Below are 22,188 nucleotides of genomic sequence, written 5' to 3'. Positions count from 1 at the left end.
TGTGGTGGTGCACACCTGTAATCCCATCTACTTGGGAGGCTGAGGCAGGAGAATCGCTTGAACCCGGGAGGTGGAGGCTGCAGTGAGCTGAGATCATGCCACTGCACTCCAGCCTGGGCAATGGAGCAATACTCTGTCTCACAAAAAAAAAAAAAAAAAAAAAAAAATCACAGACCAAAGTCCACAATGTATTAAGAAGGGCAATATGCGGGACCAAGTTGAATTTAACCCAGGAAAGAAAGATTAGTCCCAAATTCAAAAAGTTAGTAATGTCATTCATCACATTTACAGATTAAAGGATAAACAAGCCTATGGGCATCTCCATAGCTGCCGGGAAAGCATTAGGTAGGTGGATTCAATATTCATTCACAACAAAAACTTACAGCAAATGTGGAATCACGGGGGAACTGCCTCAGCATGGTACAGAATATCGAGCAACCACCGTATTTCATGTTAAAACTTTCCTTTCTGAATCAGAAACAACACAAGGATGGCTACCATCACCATTTCTATTCAACACTGTCTTGGAGATCTGGACTAATGAAATAAGGAAGGAGGCCGGGCGCGGTGGCTCATGCCTGTAATCCCAGCACTTTGGGAGGCCGAGGCGGGCGGATCGCAAGGTCAGGAGATCGAGATCATCCTGGCTAACACGGTGAAACCCTGACTCTACTAAAAATAGAAAAATTAGACTGCCATGGTGGTGGGCGCCTGTAGTCCCAGCTACTCGGGAGGCTGAGTCAGGAGAATGGCGTCAACCCGGAAGGCGGAGCTTGCAGCGAGCCGAGATCACACCACTGTACTCCAGCCTGGGCCACAGAACCAGACTCCGTCTCAAAAAAAAAAAAAAACACACACAAACAGAAATAAGGAAGGAAAGATATAAGGACTGAAAAGGAAGAAATAAAACCCTCATAGTTTGCAGATGATGTGTACAAAGAGAACTCCAGGCCGGGCGCGGTGGCTCAAGCCTGTAATCCCAGCACTTTGGGAGGCCGAGACGGGCGGATCACGAGGTCAGGAGATCGAGACCATCCTGGCTAACACGGTGAAACCCCGTCTCTACTAAAAAAATACAAAAAAACTAGCCGGGCGAAGTGGCGGGCGCCTGTAGTCCCAGCTACTCGGGAGGCTGAGGCAGGAGAATGGCGTGAACCCGGGAGGCGGAGCTTACAGTGAGCTGAGATCCGGCCACTGCACTCCAGCCTGGGCGACAGAGCGAGACTCCATCTCAAAAAAAAAAAAAAAAAAAAAAAAAAGAGAGAACTCCAAATAATTGACAACCAATTCAGTAAGATTTAGGGGCATTTAGCAAGTCTTCTGGATATAAGAGTAACTCATCAAGGGCAACCACAGTCCCTGTATCAGCGGAAAATAAAACCCACGCAATTTATAAAAGCAACAAAAATGTAAAGTTCCTGGGATGAAATCTAACAAATGACATGCAAGATTTTTATGGAGGTTATTAAATGTGTTAGAAAGAGGCCAGGCGTGGTGGCTCACGCCTGTAATCTCAGCACTTTGGGAGGCCGAGGCGGCTGGATCATGAGGTCAGGAATTTGAGACCAGTGTGGCCAACATGATGAAACCTCATCTCAACTTAAAACACAAAAATTAGCTGGGTGTGGTGGCACATGCCTGTAATCCCAGCTACTCAGGAGGCTGAGGCAGGAGAATCGTTTGAACCCTGAGGTGGAGGTTGCAGTGAGCCAAGATCACACCATTGCAGTCCAGCCAGGGCAACACACAGAGAGACCTCATCTCAAAAAAAAAAAAAAAAAAAATATATATATATATATATATATATGTGTGTGTGTGTGTGTGTGTGTGTGTGTGTGTGTGTGTGTGTGTATATATATATATTTCTAATGAGGTCTTGCTGTGTTGCCCAGGCTGGAGTGCAGTGGCATGATCATGGCTCACTGTGTAGCCTCGACCTCATGGGTTCAGGTGATCCTCCCACCTCAGTCCCTCAGGTGGCCAGGACCACAGGTGTGCACCACCATGCCTGGCTATTTCTTTTTTTAGAAACAATGTCTCATTATGTTGTCAGGCTGGTCTCAAACTCCTGGGCTCAAGCAATTTTCCCTCCTTGGCCTCCCAAAGTGCTGAGATTATAGGTGAGGTCACTGCACCTGGCCTCAATATCTTAGAAATGTCACTTTTCCCTGAATTGATTTATAGAGCCAATGCAGTTCCAAGCAAAACTGAATTGGTGAGCTGTTTCTAAACTTATACAGAAAGGACAAAGGACTGAAGGAGAAGAACGAGGTAGATACTCACCCTACTAGACACGAAATGCTAGAGGAATTAATGCTACAGAAATGCTAGAGTGAAAATGCTAGAGGAATTTAGACATCATGGCATCATGTAAAAACTCAAGGCCAGGCCGGGCACGGTGGCTCACACCTGTAATCCCAGCACTTTGGGAGGCTGAAGCAGGAGGATCACCCGAGGCCAGGAGTTCAAGACCAGCCTGGGCAACATAGCGAGATCCTGTCTCTGCAAAAAATTTTAAAAATTAGTTGGGTGTGGTGGCCTGTGCCTGTGTTCCTAGCTACTTAGGAGGCTGAGTTGGGAGGCTCACTTGAGCCTAGGATTTTGAGGCTGCAGTCAGCTATGATCACACCACTATACTCCAGCCACACAGAATGAGACCCTGTCTCTTAAAAATGAAAGCAAAAGACTGGACCAGGCACGTGTTGAGGGTTCCCAAGATCATCCTGAGGCTTGGTGATTCAGTGTTACTCAGCACACAGTCACACTGGCTAAGACTCACTACAGTGAACAGTATACAGCAGTGTCAGCACAGGGAAAAGGCACACAGGGCAAAGTCCGGAGCAAACGGGGCTCAGGCACCCAGGAGCCGTCTCCCAGGAGAGTCAGAGGAAACGGGGCTCAGGCACCCAGGAACCCTCGCTCAGGAGAGTCAGAGGAAACAGGGTTCAGGCACCCAGGAGTCGTCTCCCAAGAGAATCCTGTGCGATGCACTTAACTTCTGCAAAAAGTTGTAATGACATTTGTGAAGCGTTGTCTATCTGGGAAGTTCATTAGGGACTCATCACCTGAAGTTTTTACTGGGGGGTAGTCACATTGATACCCTCTGCCTGGCATATACCAAAATTCCAGAGTCCTGGGAGGAAAGTGATGTCCAGCATAAACCACATTGTTTGTAAAGATTAGGCACCGCAAACCACCTTCATCGTTAGGGAAGGTTTATATCAGTCAGGGAACTGTTTCCCAGCCGAGTTCCCAGCCTTGCAGCCAGGCCTTTCTTAGGGCAGCAGTGGCAGCCACAAGGCGCTCCACAGAACAGAAAGCGCAAATAGCTAGAGAACATATGGAAAGATGCTCAACTTCATCAAGAATCAGAGAAAGGGCCGGGCGTGGTGGCTCACGCCTGTCATCCCAGCACTTTGGGAGGCCAAAGCAGGTGAATCACAAGGTCAGGAGATCAAGACCATCCCAGCCAACATGGTGAAACCCTGTCTCTACTAAAAATACAAAAATTAGCTGGGTGTGGTGGCAGGTGCCTGTAATCCCAGCTACTGGGGAGCCTGAGGCAGGAGAATCGCTTGAACCCGGGAGGTGGAGGCTGCAGTGAGCCGAGATCGTGCCATTGCGCTCCAGCCTGGGTGACAGAGCGAGACTCCATCTCAAAAACAAAAACAAAAACAAAAAAGAATCAGAGAAAAGCACGTTCAAAGACAATGAAGTATAATTTTACATGGACAGGACTGGCCAAGTGGACAAAGATTAATAACATCAGCTGTGAATTTACTTTCTGTTGTGATTCAGCTGCTCACAGGATTAAACTCTAGGTTTGGCGTTCAGCAGTTTTACTTCTGCAGCCACAGGGGATAAGGGCTCCTTTTAGGGCCACTATAGAAGCTGGCAGGTCCTTCGTGTGGAGCCTGAGCTCATCTTTTTCTTCCCCACTTTCTCCAGCACAGTTAGGAGCAACCAGCCCATCCCATTATACCCATTAGTTTGACTGCAGGCCGGGCGCGGTGGCTCAAGCCTGTAATCCCAGCACTTTGGGAGGCCGAGGTGGGCGGATCACGAGGTCAGGAGATCGAGACCATCCTGGCTAACACGGTGAAACCCCGTCTCTACTAAAAAAATACAAAAAACTAGCCGGGCGAGGTGGCGGGCGCCTGTAGTCCCAGCTACTCGGGAGGCTGAGGCAGGAGAATGGCGTGAACCCGGGAGGCGGGGCTTGCAGTGAGCTGAGATCCGGCCACTGCACTCCAGCCTGGGCGACAGAGCAAGACTCCGTCTCAAAAAAAAAAAAAAAAAAAAAAAAGTTTGACTGCAATGTTTGGAAGCAGCAAATACTTGTTCCCTCAGAATCTGTGCTTCTACCGGTTCCCAATGAAGGGTATCCCATGGCAATATTTTGAATAATTTTGCAAGATCTCACCATGGACTACTGTATCCTTTTTTTTTTTTTTTTTTTTTTTGAGACGGAGTCTCGCTCTGTCACCTAGTCTGGAGGGCAGTGGCACGATCTCAGCTCACTGCAAGCTCCGCCTCCCGGGTTCACACCATTCTCCTGCCTCAGCCTCCGAGTAGCTGGGACTACAGGCGCCCGCCACTGTGCCCGGCTAGTTTTTTGTATTTTTAGTAGAGACGGGGTTTCACCGTGTTAGCCAGGATGGTCTCGATCTCCTGACCTCGTGATCCACCTGCCTCGGCCTCCCAAAGTGCTGGGATTACAGGCGTGAGCCACCGCGCCCGGCCTATATCCTCTTTACTACTGGAAACTAGGCCCTTAGTGTCTCTAAACCTAATAGTATTAGAGAACCAATTCCAGAAGTCCCAGAACCAGTGCAGAGAACTCATCTGTAAGACCTTCCTCTGCAACAACTTCTGGCACCAAAATTTGTCAGTTGGGCTGATCTAGAGAAGCGAACCAGTGGGAGATAGAAGAGATTTACTATCGAGAACTGACTTCCGTGCTTGCAGTGGCTGACGCGACGCGTCTCAGAAGATTGTGAGTGGCGTGGAACTTCGCTGGCACATTTCCTGTCCACTTCCGTGTCTGTGGAGGTGGCCAAGGGCTGATGCCCCTGCACTTTCTGGAAGCCTCAGGTTTGCTTTTGAAGACTCTGACTGCTCTGACCTCACTCATGCAGAGATACACACTCGGCTTTTCAGGTCACACTTTTGGGAACAATCACTTATTCTTAGCATCTTTTGCCATCTGGACAGGATGAAAGTTTCCCAAATCATCAAGTCCTAGTTCCTTTTTGGTTTTTTTTTTTTTTTGAGACGGAGTCTCGCTCTGTCGCCCAGGCTGGAGTGCAGTGGCCGGATCTCAGCTCACTGCAAGCTCCGCCTCCCGGGTTTACGCCATTCTCCTGCCTCAGCCTCCCGAGTAGCTGGGACTACAGGCGCCCACCAACCCGCCTGGCTAGTTTTTTTTTTTTTTTTTTGCATTTTTTAGTAGAGACGGGGTTTCACCGTGTTAGCGAGGATGGTCTCGATCTCCTGACCTTGTGATCCGCCCGTCTCCGCCTCCCAAAGTGCTGGGATTACAGGCTTGAGCCACCGCGCCCGGCCTTTTTTTTTTTTTTTGAGACGGAGTCTTGCTCTGTGCCCCAGGCTGGAATGCAGTGGCCGGATCTCAGCTCACTGCAAGCTCCGCCTCCCGGGTTCACGCCATTCTCCTGCCTCAGCCTCCCGAGTAGCTGGGACTACAGGCGCCCGCCACCTCGCCCGGCTAGTTTTTTGTATTTTTTAGTAGAGACGGGGTTTCACCGTGTTAGCCAGGATGGTCTCGATCTCCTGACCTCGTGATCCGCCTGCCTCGGCCTCCCAAAGTGCTGGGATTACAGGCTTGACCCACTGCGCCCAGCCTCCTTTTTGTTTAAGAGCGCTCCCCTCAGTCTCTCCTTCTGCTCACATTTCACCATAAGCAGCAGGAACAGGCCAGGCTGCATCTTCCACAGTCTGGAGATCTCCTCAGCTGAACACCCAGGTTCACCTGACAAAGTCTCTGTCCGACAGCAGGACACAGCCCCATGGCGTCTCCCGCCACCGCCTAGCAGGGGCCTGTCTCCCTCCACTCTGTCAGGACGTGCTCCTCACATCCTCTGGGCTCTCACCCGGAGTGCTTTCTTTCCGTTTTCTTTTTAAAAAATGTTTGTAAGTTTATTAGTAAGGCTCCTTTTGAAAGGTATATGGAAAATGAAACTCAAGATATAATCCTTACATGAAACAATTAACTCATCTCTCCAGGAGTCTTAGTAGAAAACGCATGATTTGGAAAGATCCTGCCGGGCGCGGCGGCTCACGCCTGGAATCCCAGCACTTTGGGAGGCTGAGGTGGGCAGATCGCCTGAGGTCAGGAATTCAAGACCAGCCTGACCAACATGGAGAAACCCTGTCTCTCCTAAAAATACAAAAATTAGCTGGGTGTAGTGGCAGGCGCCTGTAATTCCCGCTACTTAGGAGGCTGAGACAGGAGAATCGGTTGAACCTGGGAGGCGAAGCTTGCAGTGAGCCCAGGTAGCACCACTGCAACTCCCGCCTGGGCAACAGAGCGAGGCTTTGTCTCAAAAAAAAAAAAAAAAAAAAAAAAAAAAAGAAAGCCGGGCGCGGTGGCTCACGCCTGGAATCCCAGCACTTTGGGAGGCCGAGGCGGGCGAATCACGAGGTCAGGAGATCAAGACCATCCTGGCTAACACGGTGAAACCCCACCTTCTATTAAAAATACAAAAAAATTAGCCAGGTGAGGTGGCGGCGCCTGTAGTTCCAGCTATTTGGGAGGCTGAGGCAGGAGAATGGCGTGAACCCGGGAGGCGGAGCTTGCAGTGAGCCAAGATCCTGCCACTGCACTCCAGCCTGGGTGACAGAGCGAGACTCCGTCTCAAAAAAAAAAAAAAAAAAAGAAAAAGAAAATGAACACGAAAGCTCTATGGCTTCCCTTCTTAAAAGATGTTCTCTCCAGAAAATGTCTGAAGCTATGTCTGCATCTGTCAGATCATTACAGCTGTGAGTAAAGTGGTCACAAACGGGAACACCTGTCTAGGATGTTCACATAAGCAGACAGTCCAGAAAACAAATGAGGGTGAAAATAAAGCTGTACTACTTGTAGAGAAAGTCCTAAAAATACAGAATTCACTAAGAGCTTGGAGCAGAAGACCTAGGAGATAAAAACCAGTGAAAAGTAATTAGAAAAATTCTTCACTCTTTGATCGGGACCATCCTGGCTAACATGGTGAAACCCCGTCTCTACTAAAAATACAAAAAACTAGCTGGGCATGGTGGTGGGCGCCTGTGGTCCCAGCTACTCGGGAGGCTGAGGCAGGAGAATGGTGTGAACCCGGGAGGTGGAGCTTGCAGTGAGCCGAGATCGTGCCACTGCACTACAGCCTGGGCGACAGAGCAAGGCTCTGTCTCCAAAAAAAAAAAAAAAAAAAAAAAAAAAAAAAATTCACTTCTTACTGAAGGAAAGAGAATAAAAGTAATTAGAAAAAACATATGGGTAAGATTACCCATAACTAGTATTTAAACAAATCGAGGGTTCAAGATGGATTCTGCCTCTCCATGAAGAATAAATACCAACTAACCCCACTTCTTACTCCCCTAAGGGAGAAACCTGGTCAATTTGGCTTTGGTCTGACACCCTCACACTGTTGTGGCTTAGGTCTAACCATCTCGGCTCCGTCTGTTTCAGCTGCATTTACCAGCATCCCGCTCCTATTTCCTAACCTTCGACACTTTTAATGTCCGTATTTCTACAGTCTGTTTCAAGGCTCTCTAGGCCTTTCCTGTTGTGATCCTCAGAACTCTTCCACCCTCTACTCATTACCTGATTCTAAAACTACTTCCGCATTTTTTAGCTGTGTGTTACACCAGCACCCCACTCCTGGTACCACAATCCATTTTTTTTTTTTTTTCTATTTTTTTGAGACAGAGTCTTGCTCTGTCACCTAGGCTGGAGTGCAGTGGCATGATCTCCACTCACTGCTGCAACCTCTGCCTCCCGGATTCAAGCAATCCGCTGCCTCAGCCTCCCAAGTAGCTGGGATTACAGGCACCTGCCACCATGCCTGGCTAATTTTTGTGCTTTTAGTAGAGACAGGGTTTCACCATCTTGGCCAGGCTGGTCTTGAACTCCTGATTTCGTGATCCACCTGCCTCGGCCTCCCAAAGTGCAAGGATTAAGGTGTGAGCCACCGCGCCCGGCCTCCATATTATTTTTCTAATGCTGCTGTCACAATTTACTAAAAGCTTAGCAGCTTAAAACATAGTTCTGTGGAAGTCCAGAAATCTGGTGGACTCGACCAGGTTCTCTGCTTAGGGTCTCATGGCTGAAATCACAGTGTTAGTGGCCGGGATCTTCTTAGGAGACTCTGGGGAAGAACCTGCTTCTGGGCTTGGTCAGGTGTTGGTAGAATCTGGCTGCTTGTGGCTGTTGGACTGAGGTTTCCTTGTGTGACCTCCTCCATCTTCAAGCCAACAATGAGACGTCGAATCCTTCCTGTGCTTTGAATCTCCCTGTCTTCTGCGTTCCATTCCTGTTTTTGTTTTTTGTTTTTTTTTCCTGAGACGGAGTCTCGCTCTGTCGCCCAGGCTGGAGTGCAGTGGCTCCATCTCGGCTCACTGCAAGCTCCTCCTCCTAGGTTCATGCCATTCTCCTGCCTCAGCCTCCCAAGTAGCTGGGACTACAGGCGCCCACCACCACACCTGGATAATTTTTTTAAATTTTTAGTAGAGACGGGGTTTCACCGTGTTAGCCAGGATGGTCTCAATCTCCTGACCTCGTGATCCGCCTGCATCGGCCTCCCAAAGTGCTGGGTTTATAGGCGTGAGCCACCGTGCCTGGCTTTTTTTTTTTTTTTTTTTTTTGAGATGGAGTCTTGCTCTGTCAGCCAGGCTGGAGTACAGTGGTGCAATCTTGACTCACTGCAACCTCTCCCTCTGGGGTTGAAGCAATTCTCTTGCCTCAGCCTCCTGAGTAGCTGGGATTACAGGCACCCGCCACCACGCCCGGCTAATTTTTGTATTTTTAGTAGAGATGGGGTTTCACCATGTTGGCCAGGCTGGTCTCGAACTCCTGGCCTCCAGTGACCTCTCAGAACAGAAAGTACAAACAGCTGTGGAACTTGCCTCCTGGGTTCCTGCCATTCTCCTGCCTCAGCCTCCCAAAATGCTGGGTTTATAGGCATAAGCCACTGCACCCGGCCCCGTTTCTGCTCTTAAGGGCTCAAGTGATTACTTTGGGCCCACCCAAATAAGATAGGCTCTATTAAGGTCAACTGATTAGCAGTGTCAATTCCATCTGTAAATTCCTTTTGTAGGGCAATGAGGGCTGAGGCTGGGACCATCTCAGCCACTTGGCCCCCAACCGCTCCATCCTTGGCCACCCCGTCCTGTTCCCAGAGCTTGCCTGGCACAGCTGGCAGCCGTAGATGAGCTGGAGGTAGGAGTTTGGTGCTGGGGGTGGGAACACCTGTGCTAGGGGCAGCCGCACCTTAGGAGGATCCCAAGACCCTTCCCGCAGGCTCACCTCGGCCGCCCTGCGGTGGTCGTCACCGTTGCCCAGCATGCGTGCGTCCACACCCAGACAGCGGAGGCTCCGTGCCAGCCCCTGCAGCATGTTGTCACACACCACGCGGAAGGCCCTGGCCGGGACCTGAGGGGCGGCGCCCTCAGCCACAGCAGCCACAGGGACCTACGGTGAAGCCCTGGTCAGCAGTCCCACGGTCACCCCACCCAGCCCCTCACAGCCTCAGAGAGCGAGGGCCCTGAGGCTGTGTGGCCAGCTCTGTCTCTGTTTTATCTTCAGAAGAGGAGCACTGTGTGTGCTGTGCATAAAACAGCAGAAATGCAGACAACATGCAACGAAACCATCCCCGGGGGGCTCCGGTGCCGGTGCTGGGGGGTCTCCACGTGTGTGTTGGGGTGGCGCGTATGCCCTACAGAGGGGCGGGGATCACGGGGAGGGGGCTGGACAGGGGGGCGGGGATCACGGGGAGGGGGATAGACAGGGGGTGGGGATCACAGGGAGGGGGCTAGACAGAGGGGGGTGGGGATCACGGGAGGGGGCTGGACAGGGGGTGGGGATCACGGGGAGGGGGATAGACAGAGGGGTGGGGATCATGGGGAGGGGGCTAGATGCTGCCTTGGGCCATGGGAGGAGGTTGCCAGGCCCAGTGTCAGGAGGGGACTGGGGCACTCAGGGGCACGGCTGCCTCCTGAGCAGTGGCCCCCCAGGCAAGGGCAGCCCCCATGACAGTCATGCAGGTAGTTCACCAGGACTTTGCTCCCCTCTCACTCCAGGGGCCGGGGGTCCAGTGTGGAGGAGCAGGGCCCCCTCCACACACTCTGACCCAGCGGCCTTGTCTCTATGCAGGTCCTTGGTTTATGGACGGGGACCTCCTTCCCCAAGAATCCTGACAAATGGACCCTGCGGGGTTTCACCCACCTGCCTGGGTGCGGCTGAGGCTGATGCTTTCTGCAAGCCGGGTGGCTTCTGAGCCCCTGGTCTCTCTGTGTGCCTGGGCCTCCGGCTCCCGGCCAGGTCCTCCGACAGGTGGAAGCGGGCAGGCTCTCTGCACAGGGCTTGGTGCACCTCCAGCAGGCAGTAGGCATCGGCAGCTGTGTGGGGAGTCGGCCTCAGCCTCCTGGGGCAGAGGGTGGGAGGGCCGTGGGGCGTGAGGAGGGGTCAGTCCCACCTACCACCCCACACACCTGCATAGATGAGCTGCTCCTCACAGAGCGGCCGCCGGTCCCAGTTGGACAGCTGCTGCGTCTTGTCCAGGGCTGTGCCCAGCACCTGCTGCACCAGGAGGCTCAGGCCCCTCAGCCCCTTGGCCCTGTCTGTGCCTGAGGTTGGCATGTTTGTCACCCGCATCTGCTAAGACAGTGCCCTGCAGGGTGATGCGTCTGGCCCTGGAGGGAGCACAGCTCACCGCACCCACTCACACCGGCTCTGTGGGACTCTGGAGGAGGCCCTGCCCCCCTCCACCGACAGGGAGAAGGAGGGACACATCCGAGGGCAGGCTCCACGTGGGGGTCGCAGGCTGCAAGTACTGCACACCGGGGCCAGCTCTGGGTTCACACCTTCACCTCCAGGGGCTCCCTCCCGGAGCTCCTCCAAGTGGAACCCGGGGCTCAGGTCCGAGGGAAGGTGCCCTCGCACCAGATAAGAGCCCCACAGGGGCTCAGGGATGCCCGCGCCAGGAGGCTCTGCTCCCTCCCTGGGGACGCCAGATCCACCTCTGCCAGGCTCTGCTCGGGGGCCCTGGTGACTAAGGCTGAGCTGACAGGAATCCGGCAGGAGAAGCCCAGGGCCACTGGGAAGGTGTGGAGGGGCCCCAAGCAGCCCTCAAAACCCAGGCCCACCCGACGTCGTGTGAGCGGCTCAGTGGGTGCCCACCTGTCTGTGCACCAGCAGCAGGTCCACGCCACCCAGAATCTGCTTCTCCACATGGGCCAGGGCGGGGCAGGATGCGCCCAGTTTCTGCAGGTCCCCCACCATCCCGTAGCCTGTGGGCGGGAACCATCATGGGGGGGGCACCTGCAGGCGGGGACAGCACTGTCCCCGGACCCCAGGGTGCACCCAGCACCCTCCCCGGGGCGCACAGAGGGAAGGGTCAGGCAGAGGTGGGGGTTGCTTCTCTTCTGCACTGGGCAGGGGGCCCCAGGGCTTCACTCACCCAGCTTGGTGATAGAGGGGTCCGAGAGGAGCTGGGCCACCAGCCGGGAGAAGGCCTGGGCTCCCTGCCCTGTTGGTGGCTGCGAGAGTGCCAGGACGTCCAGAAGGAACACGCGGCCCTCCACGGCCACCTGCAGGAGTGACGGCCGAGGCCGGCCCCCAGCAACGAACACAGGTGTCCACTCCAGGTCTACACCAACTACTTGGTGGGGCTGTGGGCAGAAAGGGGCAGATGTGACCGTCAGGGCCAACTCGGCTCTGCAGCGACGGCAGCCTGGAGGGTCTGAGCAGCAACGTGAGCCTGGGCTTCAGGGAGACGCCCCTGCACCCCTGCATGCTTGTAGGGCTTGGGCTGTTGGGGGGCACTAAGACCAGTGCCCCAGCTGCCCCTTGCTTTCTGTGGCTGAACCAGAGAGGGAGGCCTGGCCTAGTGCCAAAGGCAGTGCTCATGTCAGGATGCAGCCACGTCTCGTGCCCCATCTGTAAAACGGGGATCCCACGGCACCTTCCACAGGCTGGCAGGACTGGGTAAATGCCAACACCCAGTGCCCAGCACCTAGCACCCAGCATCCCGGAGTCTCAGCAACACAGCGCGGGGAATGGCTGCCCTCACAGCAGCCCTGGGGCACCTGGCGGGCCCACGCCCAGAGGCCTTGCCTCTCTCCGAATGCCATGCTCCTGATGCTCCTCCAATGCCTGGCAGGGGGATCCCACCACCGGGCGCTGCCCCAGCAGCCGAGGGGCTCACCTGCAGGAGTGCACCCTCATATCTGGTCAGGTCTTCCCACGAGGCCAGGAGGTGGATGTTCTCCCTGGGGATGGGCAGCTGGTAGTAACGGTCCTTCACGTCCTTCACCTCCAGCCTCGAGTCAGCCTCAGCCGCCCTGGGAGGGGCAGAGCTGGTAGCGCCCCCATGTCCCTGGTCCCCCACTCACTCTGACCTCGGAGCAGGAGGGGAGCGTTCGGGGCGTTTGGTGGGGGCATCTCGGGTCGTGGCTCCTCCTCCCACGCCGGCTCAGTCCAGCCCAGCGTGACCCCTGCTCCTGCCTCTCCTCCCAGTGGCTGCCCTCCCAGACCATAGGGCAGCCTGCTCCTCAGGGTCCCGCGTGGGTCGGGCTGGCCATGGATCTGGCTGCAGAGTCTGTGGGCTGGCAGCAGAGTAGGAGGGCTGGGCCCTGCTGTCTTGTCTGCTATGTGTACAGCTGTGCTCTTTGTTTTGTCTTGATTTCTAATTCTCAAGCCACTGGCGTGCAGATTGGTGAGCTGTCGTCCCAAGGGTAAGGGCCATCCTGGGCGGAACCCACCCCTAGCTGGGGTCACCTGGCGGAGCTCACCTCCCCTGGAGACTGAGCTGGCGGAGTTCCACAGCCACCGCAGCCGGCAGCCGCTCCTCGGGCAGTGAGAGGCCCATGGCACACCGGGCGGCCGTGACTGGGTCACCGTGGGAGACCAGCAGCTGAGACAGCTGCTCCTGAAGCCACGGGCTCTGCTCCACCAGGCCCTGTGGGGAGGGTGGCCGTGAGGATGGAGACGGGACGTTGCTGTGCCACAGGGCTCTGCCCCGAGGGACCCCCATAGACCCCGACCTTGCAGACTGGCTCTTAGCACTCGGGGAGGAGGGGCAGCCGTCTACCCCAGGCCTGCAGTGCCTGTCCTGCCTGAGGTCAAGGTTCCACAGGACCAAAGCGGCTGAGATAGAGGTGCTGAGGCAAAGGCTGTCCACCCCAGTATAGCCCTGGCTGGCCCTCCGGGTCTCCAAGCCTGAGGTGAAGGCTGCCCACCTCCGCTCAGCCCTGGCTGGCCCCTCCTGGCCTCCAAGCCTCCGCCGGCCCTCCTGCTCTCACCAGGCATCTGCCCCCACCCCGGGTCCCAGGAACCCGGGCGTGTTTTCTGGAGCACCTGCCCAGCCTGCCCCATCTCCACACTCCTCCTCTTGCCGGGGGAGACCCTCTGCCCCTTCCCTTCCTCCTCACTGTGTGGGGTTTGACTGGCAGGGCTTAGGAGGCTATTGGGCACCCATTCACCCACGGCCCAAGAGCAGACAGAGGGGTGCCCTCCGGGTGGCAGTGACCAAGGGGGTCCCGAGAATCCTCATCCTCACCAGGGTGAGCTCTCTCCCACCCCTGCAGCCAGCCGCCTGTGGCAGCGCCCAGCCCAGGAGCAGAGGCACCCACAGGCCTGCAGGACCCTCGGCCCCCACCAGGAAATGCAGGGCCCAGCACGAGCGAGGGTCTCCCTCCCTGCACGGTCCCGGAGTCCATGGGTCCAGGATGGCCTTGGGTGTCAGGCGGGAAGGGAGGGGACCCGCCCGGGAGGCTGAGCTCCTGCACGACCTCCCGCCCCACGGCCTCGAGGAGGGTCCGCCTGCCCCGCTGGCTTCAGGCCCAGCAGCCCGAGGCTGCTTCCCCGGCGTGGGTTCCCACGTGGACGACAATACGTGGAAGCCGCCCGCATTCTTCAGGACGTCCGCTGCCCTTCCGGCCGGCTCCATGCTGGCACCGGCGGGGGGGCCCGGCCTTCCTCCTTCCGGCCTCGCCCAGGCGCCCCGTACCTCTCTGGTGACTCTCAGCCCCCGCCCAGCCCCACAGGCAGCTCCGCTGGGCCGGTTCGGGTGGCACGGATGCTGCCGTCCGCCTGGAACGAGGCCCAGCAGGCTCCACCGATGCCCTCAGCTCCTGCTCAGGCCTCTGGGGCCTGGGGACCCCGCACCCGCCTGCCAGGCACGTGCCCCAACACGGGGTCGGGGTCAGCAGCCCTCGTGAAGGCCTCAGCTCTGCCTGCTGTTTTCAGGAGGCTCCGGGCCTGTGCCCCCAGAACAGCTGCCCAGGCAAGAGCACGAACTCACCCGTACGTGGTCAGCCCAGTTTTCCTGAGACAGGCTCTTCTGCAAAAGCAAACGGGAAGGGACAGTTGCCAGGCAGCTCCAGAGGCTGAACAGGGGCCTGGTGGGAGTTTTCCTCGACCCCTGGCAGGGTACATCCTTGTCAGAGCCCAGGTGCTCACCCACCGTGGTGCCACAGCCCAGAGCCAGGGCCCCACGGCCTCCCCTTCACCCAGGCCTGGCCCAGCTCGCCCAGCTCTGGGGTGAGAAGCAGCTCCTGCTTGGGACATCGGTGCAAACCCACAGCGCGCAGTGAGTATCCCAGGCCAAAGTCTGTGGCTCAGGCCATGGCTGGCCGCCCTCAGGACCCCTTCCTGCTCACGAACCTCCACAAACCGCTTGTGGCACAGGTGCCGCAGGGCCGCCAGGCGCTGCCACATGGCCGCATTGGGACACAGCGCTGAAAAGAAAGGCCAGCTCAGCACTGCGGGCTCAGGGCAGCCTCACCATGGCCTCCTTCTGGGGCAGGCAGGAGACGGGCAGGGGGGCTGAGCCTGCCTCTTCACCACCCTCCACCTCTGCCCCAGACCTCACCCCCTCCCCACCGCTTGGGCCTCTGCTGGGGTCCACCCCACTCAGCCTGGGGGTCCCGCCGGCCCCAGGCTCTCCCTTGCATGTGTGCGGCGGGCCCTTTCATCTGGGCCTCCCTCTGGGGCCTCCCTGTCTTTCCTCAGGGAGGTTCCTTCCTGGCGCTGGCATCTGCGTGTGTGCCCTGCCCTTCTCTCACTGGCAGGGAGAACCTCGTGGACAGAGCCGGATGCTCACTGTGGGTCCCGTGACTGGAGCTACATGAGCGGCAGGGGCCCGAGGCCCACGCACGTCCACAGTCTCCGTCAGCCTCCCCTCCATACTCCACCCCAGAGCCTGAGGGGGCCCCGGGGAAGGCACCATGGTCTGGCCGAGCCCCTTCCCCCGAGGGCGTGGCAGCCAGTGGTGCTAACGGGCTGGCCAGTCCTCAGCGGGATGCCGACCGTTCAGCGCCCCGCCCACCCCCGCCCAGAACGCAGCCACGGGGAGCCGGGCGACCATCTGTCCTAAGGCCCCTGCCTGGCTCTGTCCCAACCTCACCGAGGGTCCCTGTGACACACAGGGACACTCTCAAGACACGTGGTGCCCTTGCCAGCACTTGCCTCCAACACCTGGGAGCACCCTGTGGTGGGGACCCCATCTGCAGGCTACAGTGGGGGTCTGTGCGGTTCACAGCAAGGCCAGGGACAAAGGCTAACCAGGGAGACCAGCTTCCTGGAACACAGCCACCAGGGCACAAACTTCCAGCAGGGGCCTCGCCCAGGAATCTGCCACCTGCCCTGGGTCCCAGGGGGGATGAGGGCACCCGCCTCCCGCCTCCCACCTTCCTCCTTCCTGGAAACGAGGCCTCTGCTACCCTCGTGCACTGGACATCCCAGGGGCCGCCACCTCTTTAAACCACGTGGCACCTCTGGGTAGCACCTACACAAAGCCCAATATACTTCTGAGAAAGGAGAAAGGAGGAAGGAAGGAGAAAGGAGAAAGGGAGGAAGGAGGAAGGGAGAAAGGAGGAAGGAAGGAGGAAGGAGAAATGGAGGAAGGAGGAAGGAGAAAGGGAGAAAGGAAGGAAGAAGGAGAAAGGAGACAGGGAGAAAGGAAGGAGGAAGGGAGGAAGGAGAAAGGAGGAAGAGGGAAGGGAGAAAAGGAGGAAGGTGGAAGGAGACAGGAGGAAGGAGGAAGGGAGAAAGGGAGGAAGGAGACAGGAGGAAGGAGGAAGGAGAAAGGGAGGAAGGAGGAAGGAGAAAGGGAGGAAGGAGGAAGGAGGAAGGAGAAAGGGAGGAAGGAGGAAGGAGGAAGGAGGAAGGAGAAAAGGAGGAAGGAGAAAGGAGGAAGGAGACAGGAGGAAGGAGACAGGAGGAAGGAGAAAGGGAGGAAGGAGGAAGGAGGAAGGGAGGAAGGAGGAAGGAGGAAGGAGAAACGGAGGAAGGAGGAAGGAGGAAGGGAGGAAGGAGGAAGGAGGAAGGAGGAAGGGAGGAAGGAGGAAGGAGGAAGGAGGAAGGGAGGAAGGGAGGAAGGAGGAAGGAGAAAGGAGGAAGGAGACAGGAGGAAGGAGGAAGGAGACAGGAGGAAGGAGACAGGAGGAAGGAGGAAGAAGAAAGGGAGGAAGGAGACAGGAGGAAGGAGGAAGGAGGAAGGGAGGAAGGAGACAGGAGGAAGGAGGAAGGAGGAAGGGAGAAAGGGAGAAAGGGAGGAATGAGGAAGGAGGAAGGAGGAAGAAGGAAGGGAGGAAAGGGAAGGGAGAAAAGGAGGAAGGAGGAAGGGAGAAAGGGAGAAAGGGAGGAATGAGGAAGGAGGAAGAAGGAAGGGAGGAAGAGGGAAGGGAGAAAAGGAGGAAGGAGGAAGGGAGAAGTTACTCGGGGGCACAGCTGGGCAGCCCAGGTGTTGCTGCAAAGGCCCTTCCCTCAGGTCCAGACAGACGGGGGCAGGTTTCCTGACATTTCCATGCTTTTAGGCTTCATTTTGCCTGTGGGATACTGTGTCCAAAGGCTTCTGGATACAATACTGCATCGACAGAAGGGATTTGGGCTGTAACCATGCTGAGAACCTAGAAACACTGCAAAATCCAGATAAAACCCAAACTGCCAGCCAGGCACCAGCCTGCACCCTCCTGAGATTCAAGGGCCCCGTGGATGGGGCCTCAGTGCATCTTCCTGGCTCTTGCAGGGTGTCCTGGGAACAAAGGGGACCTGGCTTCCCTTGGTGTCCAATGACACAGGCAGGTGCGGCCATCAGCCTGTCCAGAGGGGTCTGGGAGGCGTGGCTGCGGAGTCCTGCGGACTTGGACTCAGCACTCACTCTCAGCTCTGCAGCCAGGCAGGAGGCAGGAAGCGCTCCCGGAGCCGCCTAGGTGGGCAGAGGAGCTCTCAGACCCGTGGGCTGCTCAGTGGCAGGGCCCAGGCCAGGCCCACCTCGCAGCCACTCTGGCATGAGCTGGGCAAGAGGCAGGGAGGGGCTCTCGGGGAAGGCTGGTCTTTGTTGGCACCTGAACAACAGGCAGCCCCAGTCACAGAACATGTCCCTGGCCACGCTTGGCGGCTCTCCCTGGCCTCCGGGGCAGAAATGCGGGGGGCCAGACTCACCCGGGGCTACGCCGTACCGCTCCTGCAGACGCAAGACCTGCCTGCTCAGCACCTTCGGACTCAGCTTCTCCAGGCTCAAGGAGGTCACCTCAGGGTACTGTCTGTGGGGAGAGAGAGACACAGCCTCTGTTGCTGTTTTAAGTTAATACATTTTAAGATTTTTGTTTTCATCAGTCATATGCATGCATAGTTCAAACCTCAAGTGAGGTTTATAGGAAAATGCAGGCATCACCCCCCAGCCCATCCTTAGCACTTGCAGGTCGACGTTGAAATGGTTGTGCATTTGCCTCCACGTTTCCGGGTAACATCCTTGGATTGTGATCTCTTGATTACTGACTTCTGGGTGTTTGGTACTGACTTCTCCCCACGGAAGGTGGACTCCCAAATTAACAGTATTAGAGTTTTAGCTAAATCAGCACCTTCTCACTGGTGATATTCTGGCCGCGTAACGGCCTCAACAGCTCAGCCTTCTGCTGCTGCTTTCAGGGTTGATGCTTCTCTGGCTCTGTTTTCTCTCAGTTTCCTGTCCTGGTCCCTTGACACTTGGCTCCTCCTGCCCCTCCAGCCACTCTCTAGCTCCTGCCCTGCACGGTCCTGGGACTGACCCCCGCCGTGCCCTGGTCCACACCCTCCGACCTCCAGGTAGTGGTGAAGCTCAGCTGTTGGGTGTTTCCCAAGATAAGGTCCACGGAGTATTTTTGGAGCTGTGCACCTCCAGGGTCTGGGCCTGCTGCACACCAGCTTGAGAGTTCAGTGGAGCCAGGACTTCTGGGTTGAGATGACGCTCCCTTAGCACAGGCAGGCTTTGCTCCCAGAACTGCTGTTGAGACCCCAGAACCCGTTCCTCTTCCTGCCCCTCTGATGTGACCTGCTCTTCTGGAGGTTTTGAGGCTCTTCCATTTTCACTAGTGTTGAGAAATTTCATGACGATGTGCCCCCCCAGGGGGTCTCTCTCCACCCCCCTTCGGCCACTCCACAAACCTGCCAAGTCCGGTTCCCGTAGGGGCTCCCGTGGCCTCGCGTCTGGAAACCCGTCAGTGACGAATTACTTAGGAATTTCCTTCCCTGCTCTCCCTTCTTCCTGGAGTCCCCGTTATTTGTATGTTGGACCTTCTTGACGGCATCTCCAATTTTAAACATCTTTTCTCTGATTTTCCTTCTCTTTATGTATTTTGTGCTACTTCTTGGAAGACAACTTCAAATTTATCTTCCAAACCTCCCACCGAGCTTTCATTTCTCATCCTGTCCTTCATCCACCAGGTTCGGTCCTACAGTCTGAAAGCTCTTTCTGGGGGAACCCCACCTCCACTTCACAGACACAGTATCTTCCAAAGATCCTGGTTACAGCGTTTGTACTTTTAAGTTTTTTTTTGCTTCCTCCAAGCTCCAGCTTAGTGTGTGTACTAGTCAGGGTTCTCTAGGGGGACAGAATCCATAGGATATATATACATATATATATTATAAGTAATATATATAGATATATTTTATATCTATCTATCTATATATATAGTGAGTTTATTAAGTATTAACTCACACAATCACAGGGTCCTAAAATAGGCCATCTGTAAGCTGAGGAGCAAGGAGAGCCAGCCCCAGTCTCAAAGCTGAAGAACTTGGAATCTGATGTTCAAGGGCAGGAGGCATCCGGCACAGGAGAAAGATGTAGGCTGGGAGGCTAGGCCCATCTCGCCTTTTCACGTTCTTCTGCCTGCTTTATATTCTAGCCTTGCTGGCAGCCGACTAGATGGTGGCCCCAGATTGAGGGTGGGTCGGCCTCTCCCCGTCCACTCAGTCGAAGGTGAGTCTCCTTTGGCAACACCCTCACAGACACACCCAGGATCAATACTTTGCATCCTTCCATCCGATCAAGGTGACACGCAGTGTTAACCATCCCCGTGCGTTACTGTCAGCACACCTGTGGCTGGCGAGAGGCCCCCCACAACCCTGACTGCTCCTGCCCAACGCTGCCCTACAGAGGAGCTACCTCCTTGTGTGCACGGTGTGGCCTGGCAGCCCTGGAAGGCCAGAGGTACTGTCGGCTGAGAAGCGTCTGTGCACCTCCAGCAAGGGTCTCACCTGTATCCTTCTGGTTTCAGCACGGAGCCCCAGCCCCGTCCTCAACCGTGCCACTCACAAAGGCCCCCTGGAGACCCTGTTTCCAGCCCAGCTTCTTGGAGGAATCTGGGCCTCCACTTCCTGTGCCTCCCTGAGGCTCCGAAGCCAACTGGCTTCTTGCATTTGTGGTTCCGCACTCTCAGGCCTCTGAGGACTGTCGCCACCTGGACATCTGCCTTCCAGGTTCCAGCTCCCATCTCCCCTCTTATTCTCTTGAAATTTTTGTCTTCATTTTAAAGCAAAGAGGCAATAGATGCTTGTGTTTAAATGCCACTTTAAACTGTAAGTCCTACTTAAAACTTTTTAAAAAGTTAAATATATATATTTGACACTCTGTCCCCCAGGCTGGACTGCAGTGGTATGATCAAGGCTCACTGCAGACTCAACTGCCCGGCCTCAAGTGATCCTCCCACCTCAGCCCCCTGAGTAGCGAGACTGTAGGCATGCACCACCATGGCTGGCTAATTTTTGTATTCTTTGTAGAGACGGGGTTTTGTCATGTTGCCTAGGCTGGTTTCAAACTCCTGGCCTCGACTGATCCTCCCACTGTACCTGGCAAGTCCCACTTTTTTTTTTTTTTTTTTTTTTTGAGACAGAGTCTCGCTCTGTTGCCCAGGCTGGAGTGAGTGGTGCGATCTCGGCTCACTGCAAGCTCCGCCTCCCGGGTTCCCGCCATTCTCCTGCCTCAGCCTCCCGAGTAGCTGGGACTACAGGCGCCCGCCACCACACCCGGCTAATTTTTTGTATTTTTAGTAGAGACGGGGTTTCACCGTGTTAGCCAGGATGGTCTTGATCTGACCTCGTGATCCACCTGCCTCAGCCTCCCAAAGTGCTGGGATTACAGGTATGAGCCACCGCGCCCGGCCTAAGTCCTGCTTTTTAAGATAAACTATTGGCCGGGCGCGGTGGCTCAAGCCTGTAATCCCAGCACTTTGGGAGGCCGAGGCGGGTGGATCACGAGGTCAGGAGATCGAGACTATCCTGGCTAACACGGTGAAACCCCGTCTCTACTAAAAATACAAAAAACTAGCCGGGCGTGGTGGCGGGCGCCTGTAGTCCCAGCTACTCGGGAGGCTGAGGCGGGAGAATGGCGTGAACCCGGGAGGCGGAGCTTGCAGTGAGCCGAGATCACGCCACTGCACTCCAGCCTGGGAGACACAGCGAGACTCCGTCTCAAAAAAAAAAAAAAGATAAACTATTTACTGAGGGTATAAGTGACACATGGTAAGGTATGCCAATCATGGGTGCAAATGCACTGGTAAACCCACTGCCCAAATCTCAACATACAACGTTCCAGGCCAGGTGCAGTGGCTCACGCCTGTAATCCCATCACCTTGGGAGGCTGAGGCGGGAGGATGGCTTGAACCCAGGAGGTTGAGGCTGCAGTGAGCTGTGATTGCGTCCTTGCACTCCAGCCTTGGTAACAGAGTGAGACCCTGTCTCTAATGTAAAATTTAAATAAAGGACATTCCAGCACCCCAGAGTTTCTCCCGTGTCCAGCTCTGTGTATCCCCATCCCACACTTCTCTGACTTCTATGGCCAGAGATGATTTGCCTGATTTTGAACTTGATACAAACGGAATGATAGAATAGGGACACTTCTGCCACTTTTGGATCTGGTTTCTTCCATGCAGTCTCTGTCCACGCTGCTGAGTGTGACGAGGTTCAGTCTCTCACAGCTGGGTTTGTGAACCGTGATCACTGCATCCACTCTGCTGGTCTGGGGACTAGGGCTGGTCCCAGGTTTCAGAGACGACGACTAAAGCTGCCACGACTGCGAGCTTTTGTGAATAATGAGCTCATTTCTCTTGGGCATATGCTAAGTGGACTTGGACAACATACGTCATAGGGTTGGCATACGTTTTTTTTTGCTTTAGTAGAAACTGCTAAATAATCTTCTGAAGTGTCTGCGACAGTGCACGTCCCACCAGCAGTGTGTGACAGTGCTGGTTGCTCCATGTCCTTGTCAACACTTGGTATGTTCAAATTTTAAATTTTAGCCTTTCTGATAGGAGGTAGTGGTATTTCGTTGTGGCTTCATTTGCATTTCCCTGATATTAATGGTGCTTAGCAACTTTTCCTACACTTATTGGCTATCTGGATATCCTCTTTTGTGACGTGCTTATTCAAGTCTTTTGCTCATTTAAAAACTTGGTTTGTCTTTTATTGTTTATTTGCTTTGTAGGTTTTTTGCTTAAAAAATATTCTGGATAAGTCTTTTGTAAGATATGTACTGTAAATAATCTTCTCTTGGTCTAGAAGTTGCCTTATCACTCTCTCAATGATGTCCTTTGATGTCCAGAAGGTATTAAGTCAAATTTGTCATTCTCTTATGTTATTCTTTTTTTTTCTTTTTCTTTCTTTTTTTTTTTTTTTTTTTTGAGATGGAGTCTCACTGTGTCACCCAGGCTGGT

General features: G+C 55.2%; 1 protein-coding gene and 1 long non-coding RNA gene across 51 annotated transcripts in view; both read right to left on the bottom strand.

Moving 5' to 3' along the window:
• EXD3 (exonuclease 3'-5' domain containing 3) overlaps positions 1-22,188 on the bottom strand; it is a 117,782-nt gene that overhangs the window by 30,644 nt on the left and 64,950 nt on the right. For 23 of the 50 annotated variants that reach the window (XR_013405207.1, XM_077966824.1, XM_077966813.1 and 20 more), the window contains 10 exons: positions 17,660-17,760; positions 14,879-14,952; positions 14,517-14,555; positions 13,006-13,172; positions 12,420-12,555; positions 11,673-11,883; positions 11,393-11,502; positions 10,705-10,867; positions 10,439-10,611; positions 9,521-9,685 (listed from right to left, as the gene is read on the bottom strand). Coding sequence is in view for 47 of the 50 variants with exons in the window: in XM_077966824.1 (XP_077822950.1) it covers positions 9,521-9,685; positions 10,439-10,611; positions 10,705-10,867; positions 11,393-11,502; positions 11,673-11,883; positions 12,420-12,555; positions 13,006-13,172; positions 14,517-14,555; positions 14,879-14,952; positions 17,660-17,760 (1,339 nt within the window). In the remaining 3 variants the exon portion in view is untranslated. Of the gene's footprint in view, positions 1-9,520; positions 9,686-10,438; positions 10,612-10,704; positions 10,868-11,392; positions 11,503-11,672; positions 11,884-12,419; positions 12,556-13,005; positions 13,173-14,516; positions 14,637-14,878; positions 14,953-17,659; positions 17,761-22,188 lie in introns of all 50 variants that reach the window. The other 27 variants (XR_013405208.1, XR_013405209.1, XM_077966820.1 and 24 more) reach the window with 6 other exon arrangements.
• Positions 4,910-7,436, bottom strand: LOC144334935 (uncharacterized). The gene is made up of 2 exons (XR_013405234.1): positions 7,378-7,436; positions 4,910-5,341 (listed from the first exon to the last, which is right to left on the bottom strand). It is a non-coding gene; the product is annotated as an uncharacterized LOC144334935 (long non-coding RNA).

The sequence above is a fragment of the Macaca mulatta genome, chromosome 15 (genome assembly GCF_049350105.2).
Source record: "Macaca mulatta isolate MMU2019108-1 chromosome 15, T2T-MMU8v2.0, whole genome shotgun sequence".
NCBI lineage: Eukaryota > Metazoa > Chordata > Mammalia > Primates > Cercopithecidae > Macaca > Macaca mulatta.
Note: the sequence above shows the minus strand (reverse complement) of the source record. Positions and strands in the feature narration are given on the sequence as shown.